Here is a 21838-nt window from a genome sequence, read left to right as displayed (position 1 = left end):
GACAACAATGAAAGCGCCGGAAAGGCTTCTGTGGGAGGCAGGGCCCCTGTGCCCACAGCGTCTCTGCTCACGGGCGGGCCCCCGAGCAGAGCCTGCTTGCCTGAGGCCTGTGCCTCCCTAAAACCACAGGGCAGTGTCTGCAACTTGCAGGACACACTCGCAGTAATCGGTGGACGAAGGGTCCTGGGAGTGAGCCCAAGGAGAGGCTCCCTCAGTGCGGCTGACACAACCCCAAAATGCTTGTTCACTCTTCTTCTCATTATTAAGCATATCTAGTTTTTCCCCTGAAGTTAATGTTTTTGTGTGTATCACAAAAATCAAAAGTGATTCCCTCATCATGACCTCAGATGAAAACAACCCATTCTCTGACCTGGGAAATGTGAGGTTTCCACCTTGTCTACACGTCCTACCTGCTGGGAAGCAGAGGCAACTTGCTGGATGCTGGCCACAGGTGTTTGCTGCTGAACAACTTGAGGAAGTTTTGCAACCTTTGACAAAACAAAAAAAGCCAAACATAGAATTCAAAGGAGCCTGTGCACAAAAAGATTTTTCCTCCCTTTCGGTCCTTCTCAGTTAATGCAAAAAACACAACGACCAGGTGACACAAAAGAGCAATTCTCATACTGTGCCCACCTGCAGCAGTGAGACAGAAAGTCGCTCCACTGCATCGTGAGTCAACTGACTGCCTCCCCAATTTGCTATCACTCATCATTTAAGCTTATTTTTGGTCTCATATTTCAGACACATTTTTTCTTTTCACAAAAACTACTCCAAGTTTATATGAAAGAATCAGACTGAGGATGGTAAGTATTTGAGCGTCTTGTGAGTCCCAAGAGCTCTGCATGTGAGTCCCAAGAGCTCTGGACAGCGTTCCAATAATGAGCTGTACAGTGCAGCTCGGGCAGCCAGCTGAAATGGGGAACCCAGAGATGTACCAAGGTTTTGAGGCTGGTAATTTTTCATTTTTCTACATTTTTCTTAGTCATGATTGAATATGACTATTTATAAAGCAGTGCTTTCCACCCAGTGCCCACTTTCTGTGCATTTGCTATTGCATGCGTCTCCCGCTGCCTTGATGTAGTAAGTGGCTCTGGGCCATCTGTGCGTCCTATCAGCACCGTCAGGGCATGCACCCAGAGCACAGACAGGCTCCAGCGTGGACAGCTGCTGGGGGCCCTGATTTCAAGGGCCCTCCCTGCACAAGGCCCTCATGGACCCTGGCCTCTTGGTGGGTCCTATTTCTTATAGAACACGGATGAAAATAATATTTCCCAAGATAATTCTGGGAAAAATGTGAAATCATATGATTTACTCACACATCAACAAAGATCCAAATAAATGTTAGTCCTTACTAAAATTAAAATCAATCAGAAGGCATTTACTAGTTTACTGTCACTTAAAAGAAACAATTATAAATAAGATTCACTAAGATAAGAAGTGCCCTGAGCGCCTCCTGTGGAACTGACGAGAAACAAAGATGCGGCCGGTGCTCCAGGGCCCATCTCAAGACCACAATGACCCAGGACTTACTTGGCACAGCACTGAAAATCCTGAGACGTCTTAAGTAAAGCACTAGGAAGAAATCTGAAATGTACCAAGAAACCTGCAAAGAGTCAGGAACTGCCAGTCTCCAAACCTAAGCACAGGCGGGCACCACGAGCCACAGAGCAGAAAAGCTGCACAACCTCTGCTGGGATCACCGGCCACATGGAGATGCACACTATGATCTTCAGGGTCGCATAGGACACAGCTGAACAGACACCAGGTATAGGCCAGCTCTCGGTGGGGAGCTCGCAAAAGAGCCCCATGCTACTGCCAGCTGCCATCCTGGAGGGAGACACTGTCCCCACAAAGGTACCCAAAAGCTGCAAAGAAGGCACCCCCTTCCTCCAGTGGCATCTGTAAGAAAAGCACCTGCCCTAAGCCTCAGTGCCAGGGAGCAGAGAGGAGCAGACACAGATTCAGAGGCCAGGTGGGTGACACCTGAGAGCTGAGCGCAAGCCCGAGCCACACACTGAGCGGCGTTCCTGATGCCACCCAAAGGTACCTGCAGAAGCAAAAATCCACCTCTGCCCCAGGCCACAAGGAGTCCCTACAGATGCAGCACATTTCAGACAGGGTAATCACCAGATTCAGAAAACCACTGGGCTCACTCTGTGAAGCCTGCAAACAAGAGACTATAAACAAAGATCAGGCATATTTGGGAACTTCTGAAAATAAAATAATAAATCATCAAGATAAAAATTCAACAGACAAGCCTGAGAGATTTGACCTAACCAAGGGGAAAATGAGTGACTGAGGAGAAAGAGCGAAAGACATGACTCAGCGTATGGTACAATGAGACAGACACAGAAAATATAAAAGCTGCTGAGAGACCCGGAGGAGAGAAAACAGGACGGGGGCAACATCTAAACAAACAGCGGCTGCTCACTTCCTAAAGAGATGAGAGAGACTGCCCCAGATTCAAGAAGCTTGAGCATCGGAATGAAAATGCGAAACAACAAAGACAAAGACAATGTCTCCGTGACAGGCAGAGGCGGGAAAAGAGAGGCGACCCCGGAAGAGTGGAAGGCTGGACAGACGCCGGCTCCTCTTCAACACAAAAGCAGCCATAGTGAGGCAACGATACGGTGAATGCACTCAGAAAACAATGCCGGCCGGGCACGGTGGCTCAGGCCTGTAATCCCAGCACTTTGGGAGGCCAAGGCAGGTGGATTACCCGTGGTCAGGAGTTCGAGACCAGTCTGGCCAACATGGTGAAACCCCACCTCTACTAAAAATACAAAAATTAGCTGGGCATGGTGGTGCACGCCTGTAGTCCCAGCTACTTGGAAGGCTGAGGCAGGAGAATCGCCTGAACATGGAAGGCGGAGGTTTCAGTGAGCCGAGATCGTGCCACTGCACTCCAGCATAGGAGAGTGAGACTCTGCCTTGAAAAAAAAAAAACAAAAACAAACAAAAAAAGACAATGCCAATTGGGAATTCTGTACTAAGCAAAACTGTCTCCCAGGAACAAGAACGACACACAGGCATTTTCAAGCACTTAAGGAAATTCCAAAGGATGGGTCAAGTGGAAGGAAAGCAATTCCACATAAAAAGTCCAAGATGAAAAAGGACAGAATTATGGCCACGCATGGTGGCTCACACCTGTAATCCCAACACTTCGGGAGGCTGAGGCAGGTGGATCACGAGGTCAGGAGTTCGAGACTAGCCTGGCCAACATGGTGAAACCCATCTCTACTAAAAATATAAAAATTAGCCGGGCCTGGTGGCACGTGCCTGTAATCTCAGCTATTCAGGAGGCTGAGGCAGGATAATCGCTTGAACACAGGAGGCGGAAGTTGCAGTGAGCCAAGATCGCACCACTGTACTCCAGCCTGGGCGACGGAGCGAGACGCTGCGTCAAAAAAAAAAAAAACGAAAAAGGACAGAATTAAAACGCACGCTAACAGCAGCATTTGAAATGAACAAACTGAGCTACTGTGTGATAAGATCATCGCTGGAGAACAGGTTGGAGGCAACCGTTAACTTCATACTCTGATACAGAAGTGTGCACATGGAGATTTTAAGGTAACCACTTAAAGAACAGAAAGAAAATATAAAATTTTTCACTGGCAGAGGGGCAAAAATTGACAAAATAAAAAATAAAAAAAATTTTAAAAGGTGGCTCAAAAGAAGGCAAGGAAGGGAGGAAAGAAAAAACAGAACAAGCAAGACAAACAGGGTCCAAACAAAAGAGAAGCCAGAAATTCAAACATACCCACCCTTATATACAGACGAGTGGGCACATGTTTCAGGTAAGAGTCACAGACGGAAGGCCTGACCTCACCGCAGTGCCGGACCTGCCTGCGAGCTGCTCAGAGGAGTGACGCGGGGCACACAGAGAATGGCTGACAACAAGGAGGGAAAAATACAGACCAGAAACTTCCAACAGGAGGGTGATGCTTTACTCATACAAGGCAAATAGGCTTCAAGACCAGAGATATTACTGAAAATAGTAAGAGTCATTTCAAAATAACAAAATTTAAAACTTTAAACTTAAATGTGGCTAATGAAAAACCATCTAAGATATAAAGCAAAACCAGAGAGAAAGGTAAGGAGAAACAGATAAATGCATACTCAGAACGGGACATCTACACACGCTTCTCAATACCTAGTAACACAAGTGATTGGCAGGACACACAAGACCGAAATGACACAAAGAGTAAACTTGACCCAGTCACAACAAAACCATCTTACAACTGAAACCACCCTGAAGACTGCTTTGGAAGGACACAGACCATTTTTTAAAACTGACTGTATTTAGCAGATAGCAAGTTTCCACAAATTCCAAAGACTGAACTCATTCAGACTTCATTCTCTGATGATACAATGAAGATTTATTTTTAAGTCAATAATAAAAAGTAACTGGAAAACCTCACCTGGAAATTAAGAAACACTTCTTTAAAGAACCCAGGGAATAAAGAAGAAATCAAAATGGAAATTCAAAAATATTTAAGACTGAAGGAAAACCAAATAATAAAATTTGTGAAATAAGCTCAGGTGGTATTCCATCTTAACAAGTTAGAAAATGAATAGCAAAATAAAAGAAAGGAAGTAAAAACCCTGGCAAAAGCCTGGCATCGTGGCACACACCTCCGGAGGCTGAGGAGGGAGAACTGCTTGAGCTCAGGAGTTCGAGGCCAGCCTGGGCAACACAAGCAGGAGCCCGTCTCAGAAACAGACCTGACAAGGCAGGCAGAGCGCTCGAACGAGGCCGTGCCGCCCGATGCCGTGAGGCAGCACACGAGAGCAGCAACTGAACTCATCCATGCACAACGACAACCACCACAGGATCCCGTGAGTCACCCCAGAACACAGCGATGATTGAACATCACAGGATTCAACGACTATAACCCGCTACAATAGTCCATCTGTCCACTGTACTAACAGCCCTCGCGCACGCCTGTACTCATGGGGCTGGCTTTATTGGAGGAGACAAAATCATCTGATCCAAGTAATTACAGTATTTGTTGAAGGTGACAGTACAGAAACAGAGAGCAGAAAAGGTGAACAGGAAGGGGGTGTGAGCAAGGCTGGTAGGGACACAGGTGCAGAGGAGCAAGTGCAGAGGGGTGCACAGGCCAGCAGACATCCACACCCCCATACCCTCCACCCAGCCACACACATACCCACAACCACAGAGTATCCTGGGGGACGGATGGCAAAAAGAAAGCAGGAGAGATGGCAACAACCAGGGAAGGGGTGCGGAGGAGGGGCTGACGGCAGAAACAGGAAGTGGCTGGTCCAGGTCTCTTCTGGAAGTCAAGCACACACAACTGCCTGCCAATGGGCTGGACCTGTATGGGTGACTGTAGGGGTTTCTCAAGTAGGCAAAGGTCTGCAGAGACAGCTGTCCTTCCTGAGCCAGAAGCCTCTGGTAGGAGCAGGTCAGGCGTACACACCTGAGGGCTGAGGTATCAGACATCTCCATGGATCTGTCAAAGGCAGGTAGGATGAATAATCTGGAACTCAGGACAGTAAGTCGCTGCAGACATGAATCTGGGCATCATTCGCACCGAGACAGGACTTAAAGCCTTGAGGCTAGAGGAGATGTGTAAGGGAGGGAGTTCATACACACGGGCTTTAAACAAGACAAAAAGCACCATTAACAAAGAGGAACAGAAACTTCCAGCAAAGTAGGAAAGAACAGAATTTTCTTACTCTGACAAAAAACACAGCAAACACCCTACTTCACAGTGACATATGGACTCTGACATTCACCACTGTGCTGCAGGTCCCAGCCAGCACAGTAAGGTGGGAGCACAATAAGGCGGGAGCACAGTCAGGCGGGAGCAAGCAAGGGTTTAAGATGGGAGAAGTAGATCTCACGATTTACACGTGATACAACTGTATACGAAGGAAATGCAACAAAACCAAATCCTAAGATAAATTATTCAAATAACCGGAATCTAGCAAGGCGGCCAGAATAAAAAACCAATGTACAAAAATGTACAACAGCCAGAGACAGAAAACAGAAATTAAAAGCATACGATTTACAAAAGCATCAAAAAACACTGATTAAGAATAAAACTAACATAATCTATAAGACTTTCACAAAAAAAATTAGAAAACTTCACTAAAAGGCATTAAAAAAGACTTACAGCCAGGCGCGGTGGCTCAAGCCTGTAATCCCAGCACTTTGGGAGGCTGAGACGGGCGGATCACGAGGTCAGGAGATCGAGACCATCCTGGCTAACACGGTGAAACCCCGTCTCTACTAAAAAATACAAAAAACTAGCCGGGCGAGGTGGCGGGCGCCTGTAGTCCCAGCTACTCGGGAGGCTGAGGCAGGAGAATGGCGTGAACCCGGGAGGCGGAGCTTGCAGTGAGCTGAGATCCGGCCACTGCACTCCAGCCCGGGCGACAGAGCGAGACTCCGTCTCCAAAAAAAAAAAAAAGACTTACAAAAAATGTATCATATTGGTGAATCTGAAGCCAAGACTGTAAAGATGTTAACTCTCCCCTAAACAGAGCTACAGAATCAATGCAATTCTAACAAAAACTTTCAGCAGTTTTGATTGTAGCGCATGAATTAAGCTAACTAAAATTAACCCGGAAGAGTAAAGAGCCAAGAATAGGCACCTTACACCCAAGAAAGGGTGTGGTAGGGGGACTCGCCCTCCAGACACCAAGTGTCACGGCCACTCAGAGCGAGAGTGCAGTAGGACCAGCACGACCTCTGAGACACAAAGCCCTGAATGTCCCCACAGGATCTCGGGTGGAGGCGGCACTGTGGATTGATGGATGACAGAGTGGGCTTTTTAATAAATGGGGCTGAAAATAGGGTGTTCATAGGGCACATCAAATTGAATTCCTGTTTCTATCTCAAACCCAAAAACCAATTCCAGGAGGGTGGAAGACCAGCTGAGAAAGTAAAACTCCCTCGCTCTTAGAGGAGGATGCAGGGAGGCAACTCCATAAGCTCTGGGAGGAAGCAGGACATAAAAGCTCTAGGCAGAGAGGAAGACGGGAGGGCACACTGCACACATGAAATCAGGAACTCCATTCTCCCAAAGACACCAGGTAGAACTTGATGAACAAGAAATATCACAAAATAAAATAAAATATATTTTTTAAAAAGACACTAGGAAGGGAGAAGAGGAGCCTGGAACTGGGAGATGGCAGCTGTACCCCCCAGAGCTGGAGATCGACATCCAGAACATGAAGGCAAAGCTGGCGGCAGCCGGAACAGGCACCTGCAGAGAGGAGCCTTCCCAGGAGCCAGCGGGGCTGAAACCTGAGGCCAGGAGACAACACTTCCCTCCAGTACACCACCTAGTGGAGCCACCGAGAGCTGGGAGCTGGCAAAGCCCACGAGACATACAAGCCAAAGGCCAGGCACCCACTCCTGACACTTGGGCCCTCACCCTGTTCCCCACTCACCTGGATCTGGGTCTGCACTTGCTGGGCCCCGGCCAGTTTCTGGGCCTGGGAGATGGGTGTGGTAAGAAACTGGGTCTTAAGGGCTGGCTGTGCGGCGTAGGCGACCTTCTGCTGCGCGCCAGGGGTGGTGATCTGCTGTGCAGTGATCTGGGGAGAGACTGCGAAATTAGGGCCGCAGAGACCACGCTGCGCTCAAGACTCCCGGGACTCCTGACTGCTCTGGGCCCTACGGCAGAACCCAGCCCCTTTCCAGCCTACCTCCCAGACCAACCCTGTGTGTACCCACATCCCCTGCCCCCTGCGCCTGACGCTGCCTCCTGGCAAACCTCTGCCCACGCGGCCTGGCCACCAGCTTCTCCTCCAGGAGGCCCGGCAGTTGCCTGCACCCTACCCCACCCGGGATGCTGCTCCCTGCATAGCTGGGCTGGTGGGGCACCCTGACACCCTGCGCAGGGCTGCTACTTAGGTGACTGAAACTGATCACAATCTCTCAAATCCAATTTAAGAATTTGGCAGACATAGAGAAAATATTTAGTACAAGGGGTAACAAACTGGTATGCACAATTTTTGCATATCATATTGTGCACGTCTGAAGTTTACGTATCTGATGTATCAGCCATGCTATGGCTAAGTAGGGGTTTCTAACATCTAAGGGCGTTTCTGTCCAATCGTAGGAACACAGCCTGGCACTTCAGCTGCAGCCTTCCACTGCTCCCTCAAGCACAGCTCAAGCCTGAGGGACCACGCCCACCTGTGCATCAGCGTGGCCACATCTGCCCATGGACCACCATGATGCACCCAGCGGCTGCTGACCAGGCCTGGGAGGTAAGTCCCAGTACCATCTCCTTCTTCTAGAGGTAAATAAACGCAGATGACCATCCCGACCCAAAGGACATGCACTTCCCTGCAGCGGTCGTGCCGAGTGGGGATGCAGGCTGGTCTTCGGAACCCAGCCACTGCGGAGCTGATGGCATTACCCAGACACCCTGTGCCTCCCGGCTTGTGTTCCCTCAGTGCTCACTCCCTCCCGCTCTGGGTTCCAAAGACAGCTCTGCTTCCAGCTCCCCACAGAGCACGCCATCGCTGGCAACCAGCAGGGCTTCACCACAGGGTTCCTGAGCACTGGTCTTCTGCAGGAGGTGGCAGCGGCTCACAGCACAGCCAGTGTCCAGCTGGTGTGACACAAAGCACCCTGGGCCCGCTGGAGTCAGCCAGCCGCCTTTTACTGGCCCTGTGATCTGGGCAAGTCCTTTTCTCTGAGCCTCAGTTTCCTCAAAACAACATCCTCCATCTTGAAGATGAGCACCAGGTGCCTGCAGGGGGCCAGCGCAGCGCTCAGGGAACAGGGTAGCTCCCCGCACAGCCATGTGGCTTCCCATCAGAGCCCACCTTCTAACTCTAGCCAGAGAGCAGTGCCAACAGAACATGGGGTCTGAGGGCCCACACCAGCAATCCAAAGCCCGGGACTTGGGCTGGGTGTCACCGATGAGCCACCATAAGCAGATGTCCCTGGAGGCAGAGCTGTCTCACCACTGTATGTCCCTCACGTCCTTCAACATAGCACTGGCTGCTGAGAGGCACAGGTGTCGTCTCAGGGAGCTGGCTGAGCCTGCAGACACCCTCGGAGCCCGGTGCCCTGCTGCACCCCCATCCACGTCAGTCCCTGGTGTGTATTCTCCCCTTTCACCACGAACATGCACAGAGGCCGCATTCTCTCTGGGGTCCAGACCATGTGGCGTCCCTGTCCTCCACTAGGAGTCCAGGCGGGTCCTGTGGTGTGAGCTGCGTCTGCTTCCCTGAGCCCACTGGCCCCCCATCATGTAACTGCATCCCCTGTGTCTGTCCCAATGCCATGCAGGCTTCTTATCTGGCACCCAGCCATCCTCACAGACCATGCCCCTTCCACCCCCCTGCCAAGACCTCAGCCTCACTTGTCACATCACACACAGCGTTCACCTTTAAAACGAAGGAAAAACCAACAGGGATGACCACACTAGCACCTCCAGCCCTCCTTGAAGCCACCCTCTGAAAAGCCTGGGCTGCCACAAGGGGCCTTGTCTGCTCAGGACCCTCTCCTCCAGCAGCCAGCTTTGCCTTGGCATAGACCCAGAGGTGAGAATCTCCCAGCCCCAGTACCTTCTGCTGGACAGCTGCCGGGCCCTGGGCAGCCTGCGGCTGGATGGCCTTCTGCTGCTGGACGGCCTGCTGTTTCAGCTTCAGCAGCTGCTGCACGTGCACGGGCTGGGCCACCACGGTCTGTCCTGCAGGCAGCAAAAGCCGCTTAGTCAGCACATTGGGGAAAGAGCTCGAGGCTCACGCCAAGCTGTTCCAACGGACTCACCTCTACAGAAAATAATAAACTATGAAACTCTATGGAGACAAGTAAGCCATCCCGTAACTACATTAAAATGTTTCTGGGTTCACAAATTACACTTAAATTAAGATGGAAATTTCAAAATGTTAACAGTTCAACTGAGGACCAAGCCTTGTGCCTGGAAAGCGACAAGGCACGTTTGTGCCAGAACATGTGACGGCTCAAGTGGGTGGGTGCGAGGAAAGAACACAGGTTGCTGGCGACCACTGCCACCAGAGAGGCCTATGAAACCGGGCTCAAGCCCAGGAGGGGAGGGTGTGCTGGGGCCGGCACCTGCTGCCTTCTGTGGCTGACCGATCGCCACGCTGATCCCCGCGACGTTCATGGGCAGGGTGGTGACTCCCGGCGAGGAGACCACAGCTGCTGGGACGGACACCACTGGAGGCTTCGCCAAGGCCACCTGGGCTGGCTGGGGTGCCTGGGTCTGCATCTGCCCTTGCGCCTGCAGCTGAGAAGTGGGAACCCGGGTCTAAACAGTAGAAATAATGGGAGAGTCCAGAGAAATTCAGGACATGGTATGTCTCTCCAAATACTTCCCCACAAGAGGTCATGCCATGAGAAAATTTACAAAGATCAACAAAGTTGAAAGTAGCCCGACATAAAAGGAAAACCGAGTGATCTGCACGCCTCAGGGAAATGTCGAGTCACAGGTCAGCCTGTGCTTCTGAAGCTCCCGCAAGACCTGCAGGCTCATCACACGTGCTGCTGCGTCCAGATGTCAGTGATCTCGTGGGACATCACCTTCACTTCCCTCCATCTCCTGAACCGCACCAGTAACCACATCCTGACCCATTTCCCACAGAAGCCTTCACTTCCTGTTCCTTCAGCGACCACCTAACATCGGCCTGTCCCTCACTTCAAAATGACTGCCACAGCCTCCCGTCCCACACATTTTCTCTTAAATTACTATTTTAAAAATGGTAAGTGGAAATAGCTCTATTGTTGTATGTATAAAGACTAAGATTACGTAAGAAAATACAAAGTAAAAATTACCCACACTCCTCGAACTACTCACATCTGAATGTTAAAACTGGTATTTAGCCTTCAGCCACTGTTCCTATCCATGTGGCTCACCGTGAAAGTGTGCAAAAGTGACATGAATTATAAATATTTTGAAATCTGTTTCTCTTCCCTTTACAAAAAACCACTTTCAAAGTTGCTTAATATTCCATTGTTTGGATGATACATAATTTACTTAATGAAATTCTTAGTAATGGACATTTAATTTCCTCTAACATTCAGGAAGCAAACAAGCTTGTATATTCATCACTTTGTAAATGTTCTGTTATTTCTCTAGGACATAAGAGGAGTGTTTAGTTAAATAAGCAAGCACATTTTTATAGCTTAATTACCAAAATCCTCTCCAAAAAGAGGCCACTGATTCCTGTCCAACAAGACCCCTGTGCCCTGGCCACCACTAGGTGTTACCATTCTTCTCAGTGAATTTGCATTTTTGTGAACATGATTGAAACTGAGCACCCTTTTGTAGTTTTTCATCCACTTCTACTCACTCTGTTGTGGAGGGCTAGCCCCTCCCAGGGAAGACCCAAAGTGGGGGTCCAGCACCCACACAGCTGAGCCTGAGCACCCAGGTCCCCAAATCCTAGCTTGAGTTGCAGCTGACTGGTTGTGGAATTTGGGTGGGAACTTAGCCTACGTGCCTCAGTTTCTCAACCTGTAAAATGGAATTAATAGTAAGACCCTTATCCCTGTCTGGGGCAGTCCATGAGCGCTGGGCCAGGTGAAAGACACAAGAGAACAAAGGGCAAAGTCTAGCTCAGGGTGAGCCTCTATCAGGGCAGCTGTCACCAGCACCCCTAGCTGAGCTCTGCTCAGGGTGCAGGGACCCTGCCTGCCCCGGGACGCTGGCACCTGCTGAGAGCCAGTCTTCCCAGACAGCACTTGTGCCTGATGCTAGTCCCTTCTGAAATCTCCAAATGCTCTCCTGCCTCCAGCGGTCACCTGAGAGCAGCTTCAGAGACGGCTACCTACCCATGCCTACGGCTTACATGCACAGCGCCCTCTGCTCCAGCCACGCGGGCCTTGGTCCCCGCACGCTCCCTCAGCAGCACAGGACGCCACGCAGGCTGCACCTCACCTTGCTCACACTCCACCCACCCCCGTTCAGGCCCTGAGAAGCTTGCTGATGCCTGGATGGCCTCTGGGAGCTGCTGCTGTGTTAATGCTCCACAAGTGGTGAGTCCCGTCCTCTGTCCAAGGGGCACTAAGTTCTTGGGGAAAAGATCCCATCTCACACTCACTCCTGTAACACGTGACACGCAGCCGAGCAAGCACAATAGCTGTGTTAAAACATAAAAAGACGCTGCTTTTGGAAAATAAACAGAAATTGACACTTACGAGCCGGGCCACCTGGAGGTTGGCCACGGTGGTGCCCGTCAGCAGGGCTCCAGGCCTTGGGGCCGTGACCGTGGTGAGCTGGGGGCTCTGCTGCTGCGGGGGCTGTGAGGCCTGCACCTGCACTTGGGCTGTTGGCTGCGGGGGCGCAGACTGGGCCTGTGGCGGCGGGGGCTGCGGGGGCATCTGCAGTTTCTGCTTCTGCATTTTGATGAGGTGTTCCTAAAATACAAGCAAAGTATCTTCTCTTCAACATTAACTGTGCTCCATTCTTAAGTAGACATCTTGATCCTAAGCCACCCCTCTACTGCCCACTAAATACCAAAGCAGGCACCTGCTACTGTGCAGCATCCAGACTGCCTTCTATGGGCTGCCCAGTATCTTTCAGGTGTTCATTTATTAAAAATAAGCATTTTGTCAGATGAAAGCTACAAACAGGGATTCTGACTGATAAGTTCATAGCAAAATTTCTATTATCCCTCACAAACAAGTCGATTTAAATCTGTAGTGCCAACCAAACTTATTTATTAGTTTATAAGTTCAAAAAACATTTTAAGAAAAAAATTTTTAAGAAAACCTATAATGAGTTGATCAGGACTATCAAGTGTCTTTTGAAAGGCTGGAAGTGAAACTGGCTTTGAAATGGATTTGGGAGAGGGCAGAGTGAGGAACGAAGGAGCCAGGCAAACACCCAGCACACAGGACTCCTGGTAGCCAAGGCTGGGTGGCAGCCTCGATGCCGAAGGCACTGGTGTCTCAGTGGTTGAACAGCGGCAGGTAAAGGCACCTGTGTGACTGTGGGCCGGGGGGTCAGAGCCCAGCTCTGGCTCCGACAGTTGCCTCTGCTGGGCCTGGAGTTCCTGAGTACAGCGTTCTAATTTAGCCCTCTCCAGCGCCACTTCCTGCAGGATACAAGTGGGCTAGACGGGGACTGCCCAGGGTGGTAGCCACAGCCACATATGACCACGGAGCCCTCGAGGAATGGCTGGTGTGACAGGAACAGGATAAGCTCGATGTCTAAATTCCACCAACAGAACTGCCGACAGCCCCAGGACAGGCCCTCAGCTGAGTCTGTGTCTCCCGCAGCCCACTTCCTCCCTTCTAGACCATGGAGAGGCCCAGACTCAAGCACTCCGGCAGGCCCAACAGTGAGCTGAAACTTCAAAATATTGTCTTGTCTTCATTCCATATATTTCTCTGGTTACTTTCTATGACAAGTATTAATGGTTTTCCATTTATGGTAGGGGTATAACATTTCCTTTTTTTTTTCCTTTGAGACAGAGTCTCGTTCTGTCGCCCAGGCTGGAGTGCAGTGGCACAATCTCGGCTCACTACAACCTCTGCCTTCCAGGTTCAAGTGATTCTCGGGCCTCAGCTAGGATTACAGGCACCCACCACCACATCCGGCTTTTCTATTTTTAGTAGAGACAGGGATTCACCATGTTGACCAGGCTGGTCTCAAACTCCTGACCTTAAATGATCTGCCCACCTCGGCCTCCCAAAGTGCTCGGATCACAGGCGTGAGCCGCTGCGCCCAGCCCAACATTTCCTTTTAAAACGAATACATTTACATAAAGAACAGCAAAGCTGGTACAGAGGTTAGCAAAAATCAGGTACATCAGTACCCCAATGACCACCTCTGAGAAACTACTGCACACGAACCACACCGAAACCAACCCAGGGTCCACTGCCTGCTCTCCCGACACTGTGAGGAATGCCTTCTCACCAGCACTTTCTCTGGTCCAGAACCGCACCAAGCGGGCTGTCTAGCCCTCCCTAGAGACTGATGCTGAACACAAGGCACGAGACCCCTAAGCAAGAAGACACATTTGCATGCTGGGTGTTAATGTCTTCAAAGTGCTCTGAATACGCGTAAGATACTTCTCTAAGGCATGATCAAAGTGTTATGACATGGGAAGTTTTAGATCAATAAAACGAAGCACGCGTCCTACAAAAAGGCAGTGCTAGACGTTTGCAAAATACACTCTGGACTGCACCATGCAAGCAGGCACCACCTCACAGACGCTGGGCTGACTGACCACAAGACGCACACGTCCATGGTCCTCTGGGAAATGCTCACCGGCGTCAGCTTGCCCACAGCTTTGATCTGTGCTGGAGACTGGGCCTGGCCTTGGATCTGCGGAACTTGCACCTGAGAAGTCGTCGTCTGCTGCTGCTGCTGCTGCTGCTGCTGTTGCTGCTGCTGCTGCTGCTGTTGCTGCTGTTGCTGCTGCTGCTGCTGCTGCTGCTGCTGCTGCTGCTGCTGTTGCTGATGCCTGAGAAGCTGGAAATGTGCAGGTGTGATGGTTTTTCCAGGGAGCTGAACTCCTGTGGCTATGAAGAGGTTTGCTCATTAGGTCTGGACAGGGATACTCGCCCACCTTCAGATCCTCATGTTCAGAGAGCAAGGAGCAGCTGAGCCCTCACACGCGCCACAGCAGACGCGTGTCAGAGAAAGCTCCCAGCCTGGCTTTACCTTGGGACACCTGGGGCACCAAAGACCGCGCCGGGGTCTGCACTGGGGTCAGGCTGGTAGTGACCACGGCCGAGGCTGTCACAGAAGTGACTGCTCGAACACCCTGAGTCGTTGCCATGGACACCAGGTCAGGGGTCGCCGTGGCTGGGGAGCCGACTGCCCGTGGCGGGGGCTGGGTGTGCACCACCTGGGCAGGAGCAGAGCCTCCCGGCGTCTAGAAAAGGCAAACAAAGGACCTCATCAAATATTTCACACAGCACTCAGGGCTGTTCACACTCAGAGCAGGGCAGATAAGAGCACCCAACTTCAGAGGCGAAACAAGTGAAACACAAGCTAGAGTTCAGTCTTTTGACAACTGCTGATTTCACGTGTCAATTCAAAAGCAAGTGCCTTGAGCAATGTTTTCTTACAGCGGATCACATCACCCACAGAAACGCGGTTGAGATGACGACACGCCCATGCATATGCTGAAAAGGCTGTCCTGTCCCTCCCTCTCTGCACAAAGACCTCTTGGTCCCCAGGAACATAACGACTGTCCTTGCGGCACCCATGCTACCCACAGACACGCAGCCCACAGTCCTGGCTCTCTACCACCGCCCCCATCTGTGCTGAAACTACAGCCCCGACGCAGCCCACAGCCCCGGCTCTCTACCACCGCCCCCATCTGTGCTGAAACTACAGCCCTGACGCAGCCCACAGTCCTGGCTCTCTACCACCGCCCCCATCTGTGCTGAAACTACAGCCCCGACACAGCCCACAGCCCTGGCTCTCTACCACCGCCCCCATCTGTGCTGAAACTACAGCCCTGACGCAGCCCACAGTCCTGGCTCTACCACCTCCCCCATCTGTGCTGACACTACAGCCCTGAGTCTCTCACCATGTGCTTGGGGTCTTGTGGCATCTTACCTTCATCTTGCCTAAAATTCAGAGCATCCTCACTGTGCCCTGCAGTCCACTCTGGCCCGCAGGCAGAAGTGGCAGCCAGAGTGGCCCCCTCACCCTATCTCACCTTGCCCCACCACCCTTCCTTGTCCCACCATAAAGTGGAAGGCAAACGCAACCACGCCACCTCTGCAATGTCTCTTCAGCTGACCTCTGCCAACTCCCTTGGTTCCGACGTGCCGTGTATTTTTAGTCTGTCTTGATCCTTTTACGTCTCATTGCTTATGCATCTGGATGGAAATCTAGCATGTTACTCCGTGTTTTCCATTCAACCCAGCTGCTGCATATTTCTTTTCATCTCCTTTCTTGCCTCCTCTCAGATGACTCCTCACCAATGTCCCCTGCCATGGTTGGGAGCAACTCGCTCTGCTCTCGCTCTTCTGGTGGCTCGTCTGGAATTACCACGGATGCTTGCCAAAGTCTAAACACTCCATGCTCTTCCTAAACAGTAACGAGACCTGTGCACACTTCAGCCCCTCTGCCCCTTCCCCAGCTTGCATGTTACTATCCTGTGTATTTATTTCCTCTTTCTAACCCCAGCGAGCTCTTGCGTTCATCCACGAGCCGACCTTGTTACCACCTCCCGCTGGGAACACCTTTCTTCTGCTTAAAGCATATCATTCAGTGAAGTTCCAAAGTTGAAAACTGCTTTATTTTGCCGTTTTTTGTTGCTCTTTTTTCAGACAGAGTTTTGCTCTTGTTGCCCAGGCTGCACTGCAATGGCGCAATCTTGGCTCACTGCAACCTCCGCCTCCAGGGTTCAAGCAATTCTCCTGCCTCAGCCTCCTGAATAGCTGGCATCACAGGCATGCACCACCACGCTTGGCTAATTTTGTATTTTTAGTAGAGATGGGGTTTCTCCATGTTGGTCAGGCTGGTCTCGAACTCCCGACCTCAGGAGATCCGCCCACCTCGGCCTCCCAAAGTGCTGGGATTATAGGTGTGAGCCACCACACCCGGCCTCCAGATATTTCCAAGAGCCACAGAGCCCCAGGCTGGCAGCAACTTCCTTTCCCTGGCACGACGACGACAGCTGCTGGCTCCCGGCCTCACTGCTGCCACTGGCAAGCGCGCCGCTCCACCTCTGAAGGCAATCTGTCTTTTCCTGTGGCTGCCTGAAAGACCTCTTGGTCACTGGCATTAGGCAGACCAGACTTGGTTCCTTTTTCTCATCCTTGATTGGGATTAGACTTTCTACATAAATGCATCAGTGTCATTAGTAAGTTCTTTTTTTTTTTTTTTTTTTTTGAGACGGAGTCTCACGCTCTTGCCCAGGCTAGAGTGCAGTGGCGCGATCTCGGCTCACTGCAAGCTCTGCCTCCCGGGTTCCCGCCATTCTCCTGCCTCAGCCTCCTGAGTAGCTGGGACTACAGGCACCCGCCACCACCGGCTAATTTTTTGTATTTTTAGTAGAGACGGGGTTTCACTATGGTCTCGAACCTTGTGATCCGCCCGCCTCGGCCTCCCAAAGTGCTGGGATTACAGGCTTGAGCCACCGCGCCCGGCCTAGTAAGTTCTTAAAAACTATTCCGTCTTCAAATATTGACTCTGCTCAATTTTCTGTCTGACAGTCAGTAACCACCTATCAGGCCCTGTCACTATGTCCTCCATGTGTCATCTTGTCATCCCATGTCGCGTGTAGGATGTCTTCTGATTTTGCCTCCACTTCCCTCATTTTCTCCTCAATTGTGTGATATTAAAGCCCACTCATAAGTTTGGTTTGTTTCCCCCAACTTGGGTGATCAGACTTTTCTAAAAGTTCTCTATATTCTTTCTATACATAGTTTCCTGATTACAGATATTCAGATATTCTCAATCTTCTCTTTTATTTCCTTAAAATAGAAAGCATAACTTCTTTTTTTTTTCTTTTTTTTTTTTTTTTTTAACGGAGTCTCGCTCTGTCACCCAGGCTGGAGTGCAGTGGTGTCATCTCGGCTCACTGCAACCTCCGCCTCGTGGGTTCAAGCGATTCTCCTGCTTCAGCCTCCCGAGTAGCTAGGACTACACACGCATGCCACCACATCTGGCTAATTTTTTTTTTTTGTATTTTCAATAGAGATGGGGTTTCACCGTGTTAGCCAGAATGGTCTCTGTCTCCTGACCTTGTGATCCACCCTCCTTGGCCTCCCAAAATGCTAGGATTATAGGCGTGGGACACTGCGCCCAGTCTGAAAGCCTAACCTTTAAAATCTGAACCTGATAATCCCAATATCGCTCATCTTTGCAGGCCTATCCAGTGTCTGCCATTCCGCTGATTCTCACTCACAATGCCTTTTCTTTTCTGTTTAGTTATTTTGTATTCTATTATATTGTATTATACTAGAAAACTATTTGTGGAGATTCTCAGAAGTCAAGAAAGCATAATCCTCCAGAGAGAATCTGCATTTGTTCCTGGTCGGCTGCACAGGAACACGCCCAGTGAAGCAGGTCTACTTCACTTGATGTGAGGGAGTGCTGGAGACACTCTTAAGGTAATATCAACTTGAACTGCAAACTGACCTGTGGCTTCAACCTCTCAGGGGCCATCCCCACCGTGCTCCACTGCTCAATCCAAGGGCAACTCTTCTTTTGACCCCTGAAGGCCAAGGGCAGATGGATTCTGCTTCTGGTTCACTCTCGCCCTAAGGGTTTAGCCACCTACCTCGGTGTATCAGCAGTTTCCTTTTTAGATTCTCCACCTTGGCCCAGCCTTGGACTTGAATTTGAGTTCCCTCATCCCACAGGCTGAAATTTATTTTCAAGGCAAACATGACTTCAGTGAATCCTGTTTCTCTCTCTGAGTTTCTTCCCTCCCTTAGATTTGGGCCTGATAACTAATTATTCTTGTCAGTTCCCTGAAGCTTTAAAAATGTTTGTCCAATAACTTTAGTTATTCTCATTAAGAGGTGGTATAAAAATAACTCATCTTGTTACCAGAAACAGAAGTCATCCTTTTCTGGACTAAACAGTTTTCGCATCCCAACTACTAAGGAAGCTGAGGCGGGAGGATTGCTTAAGTCTGTGAGTGTGAGGCTGCAGCGAGCTGTGATTGCACCCCTGCACTCCAGCCGGAGCAACAGCAAGATGCTGTCTCAAAAAAAAAAAAAAAAAAAAAAAGAAAGAAAAAAAGAAATTGTTTTCTCCTTAGCCTCTTCTACCCTAATCAATTCTAGATATGTAGTATCACATTAATCCTCCTAGAACATCTCTCTGCTCGAAGACCGTTAAGGGCTCCCCACTGCCTGGTGAATAAAATCCGTATCTAGGCCGGGCGCGGTGGTTCGTGCCTGTAATCCCAGCACTTTGGGAGGGTGAGAGGTGGGTGGATCACGAAGTCAGGAGTCCAAGACCAGCTGGGCTAAGATGGTGAAACCCCGTCTCTACTAAAAATACAAAAATTAGCCAGGTGTGGTGGCAGGCACCTGTAATCCCAGCTACTTGGGAGGCTGAGGCAGAGAACTGCTTGAACCCAGGAGGCGAAGGCTGCAGTGAGCTGAGATCACGCCACTCCGAGATCGCGCCACTACACTCCAGCCTGGGTGACAGAGCGAGACTACGTCTCAAAATAAAAAACAAAACAACAACAACAACAACAACAAAAAACCATATAGCCCAATATCCAAAGCCCAGTACAATCTAACCTCAATATTACAAAGTGCCAAGCACACAGAAGCCACTCAATAATAATGGTTTTAAAGGCAGAGAACCACTGTTTCTCTGTTAACATCTTTTGTGTTCCATTCAAACAGAACAACACGTCATTCTCCATGCACACCATTCCCTTCCCCTCAGACCCCCCGCTCACACGACTGGCCCTGCCTTCAGAAGGGCCAGTTCTGTGGATGATGCACTTCCTGTCCTCCTGAAGCCCAACATCACTTTCTCCTGAAAGCCTTCTCTGAGTCCCCCGAGTACAATCACCTACATGTCCACCACTGCTATCTGCACCTCTCTCATGTTCTAGCCACAGCACTACAAGGCTCCCATGAAAGCACACTGTGTCTTGGGCCCACAGTGCCAGGAAGAATGTCTTGTCCATTAAGAGCCACACAAAAATATGTCATGAATGAAATGCTTTACATTTTAAAATACCACAAAGAACAGGTCTTTTTCAAAATAAAACGCTAAATGCAGTGATTCTGGCTTGGTACCCTCACAGAAACAGTGGTATTGGTCATACAGGATATTCCCAACGCCGCAGGCCTAACAACTTCTACTATCTACTGCAGCGACTGAGCCTGAGGTTGTTTACTGCAAAGCACAAAGAAAAGTGAAATAATCTTAAAGTCACATACTAGAAAAACTGTGTGTTTTTATATATTCTACTTCTTAAGAGTGTTTTACAGGGATTTATTGAAGGGTAATTTACAGAGAGTACAATATGTGGTTCTATGAATTTTGACAGACACATTATCATCATGTGGCTACTGCCACGACCCCACCACTCCCAACGTTCTCATATTCCTCTCCATAGTCGAGCCCCTCCCGCATCTCCAGCACGTGGCAATCATTCATCTGTTTTTTTGTCTCTCTAGTTTTACCATTTTTATAATGTTATTTAAACGGAGTCATACAGCATATGAAGCCTTCTGAAACTGTTCATTTAGCTGCAAAATGTATCTGAGAGTCCTCCATGGAGGTGCATGTCTCAGGGGTTCATTCTTTTGTATTCCTTGGTAGGACTGGGCTGTATGAATGTACATGGTTTATCAGCCCATCCACCAGGGCATTTAGGCTGTTTTCTTTTTCAGCAATCCCGAATAAAGTCACTATAAATATTGGTGTTGAGGGTTCTCGTTCTGGTGTTTTCACTTCTCTTGGGGAAATACCTAGCAGCAGAACTGCTAAGCTGCATGGTAAGAGTATGCTTGGTTTTATAAGAAAAAATGAAACTGTTTTCAGAAGTGACTGTGGATTCTGCATTCCCACAGCCTTGTGAGAGAGTCCTGGCTGCTTCCATTACTGCCAGCCTTCTGTTTCTGAAGCCACTCTCCTAGGCACATTATGCTGTATCACTGTGGTTGTAAAACTCTGCATTTCCCTAATGACTAATGACGTTGCACGCCTTTCCAAGTATTTATCTAATTCTTCTATCTTCTTGGTGAAGTGACTGCTCCATCTTCTGCCCATTTTATAAAGTTGCTTGTTTTCTCACTATTGAGTTGAAGAATCTTTATATTTTCTTCCAGTCTATGCTTTTCATTTTCTTACTATTTTTCAAGGACGAGAAGTCCTTAATTTTGATGAAGCCTAATGTATTAATTTTTCTTCATGATTCATAGGCTTCCGGTATCCTAAGAAATCTTTGCCTAAACCAAAGTAGCACAGATTTTCTCCTAGAAATGTTACCATTTTGGCTTACAGTATAGTTTTTGCTTTTACATGCAGGCCTGTGATCCACCTGCAGTGACTTTCATATTCAGTGTGAGTTACAGGCCAAGGCTCACTGTTCTGCACATGGCCGCCCAACTGTTACAGCACCGTTTGCTGACAAGACGGTCTGTTCACCTCTGAATTTCCTTGGCACTTTTACTGAGGTCAACCGAAAATCTGTGTGTGTGTGTACGCGCGCATGTGTGTGTGTGTTGGGGAGGGGGTCTATTTCTGGACTCTATCCAATTCCATCATCCACACATCTATCCTGCCAATGCCCCATCACCTGCTACTACAGCAACGACATATTTACAGGAAAGACGCTTTTCAAAACCCAAGAGAGACTGCATTCTACTTGCCAACGCACTGACTTTGAAGCATGGTTTCTTCTCATTCAGGGTGTGTTGCCCCTGGGTCTGGGAACTATTTGGAAAATCAAGATACAAATCTGAGCTCCTTATTCTCACTTGTGTTTGGTTCTGATGATGAAAAACCCAAGTGAAGCAGTGGTCCCAGGGCACCAAATGGCTCTGCACCTTTGCCTAGGCACCTCCTCTCCACCTGGGTGGGCTGCACCTACCACTTCCCACACCTGGGGTCTCCACGTTCTGTAGAAACTGCCCACTCCTCCCATGCCTGCCTGCTCCTGGCACGCACCCAGCCATGCCCTTGTGTGATGCCGTGTCCCCTCCCCCAAAACCACGCCCCCAAGAGGCCCGTCATCTCTCAGCTTCCCCACATGGGCACAGTGACCAGCATATGGGGGGCACCTGCGGCAACAGAATCAGCAGCGGACCCTCACATCCCACCTACCTCCTACCTAAAATCATCCTACAGGGAGGGGACACTTCACACACACACACACACACCCTCCTACACTTCACACACACACCCCTACACCTCACACATACCCC

General features: G+C 49.7%; 1 protein-coding gene across 11 annotated transcripts in view; it reads right to left on the bottom strand.

Annotated features, from left to right (window-relative positions):
- EP400 (E1A binding protein p400) overlaps positions 1-21838 on the bottom strand; it is a 231973-nt gene that overhangs the window by 3383 nt on the left and 206752 nt on the right. For 9 of the 11 annotated variants that reach the window (XM_050747651.1, XM_050747660.1, XM_050747658.1 and 6 more), the window contains 7 exons: positions 14631-14844; positions 14235-14488; positions 12158-12376; positions 10073-10268; positions 9562-9686; positions 7426-7572; positions 411-488 (listed from right to left, as the gene is read on the bottom strand). In XM_050747651.1, coding sequence (XP_050603608.1) covers positions 411-488; positions 7426-7572; positions 9562-9686; positions 10073-10268; positions 12158-12376; positions 14235-14488; positions 14631-14844 — 1233 coding nt within the window. Of the gene's footprint in view, positions 1-410; positions 489-7425; positions 7573-9561; positions 9687-10072; positions 10269-12157; positions 12377-13880; positions 13966-14234; positions 14489-14630; positions 14845-21838 lie in introns of those variants that run through there. The other 2 variants (XM_050747654.1, XM_050747662.1) reach the window with 2 other exon arrangements.

This window comes from Macaca thibetana, chromosome 11 (genome assembly GCF_024542745.1).
Source record: "Macaca thibetana thibetana isolate TM-01 chromosome 11, ASM2454274v1, whole genome shotgun sequence".
Classification (NCBI taxonomy): domain Eukaryota; kingdom Metazoa; phylum Chordata; class Mammalia; order Primates; family Cercopithecidae; genus Macaca; species Macaca thibetana.
This window is presented reverse-complemented; position numbering and strand designations above follow the sequence as displayed.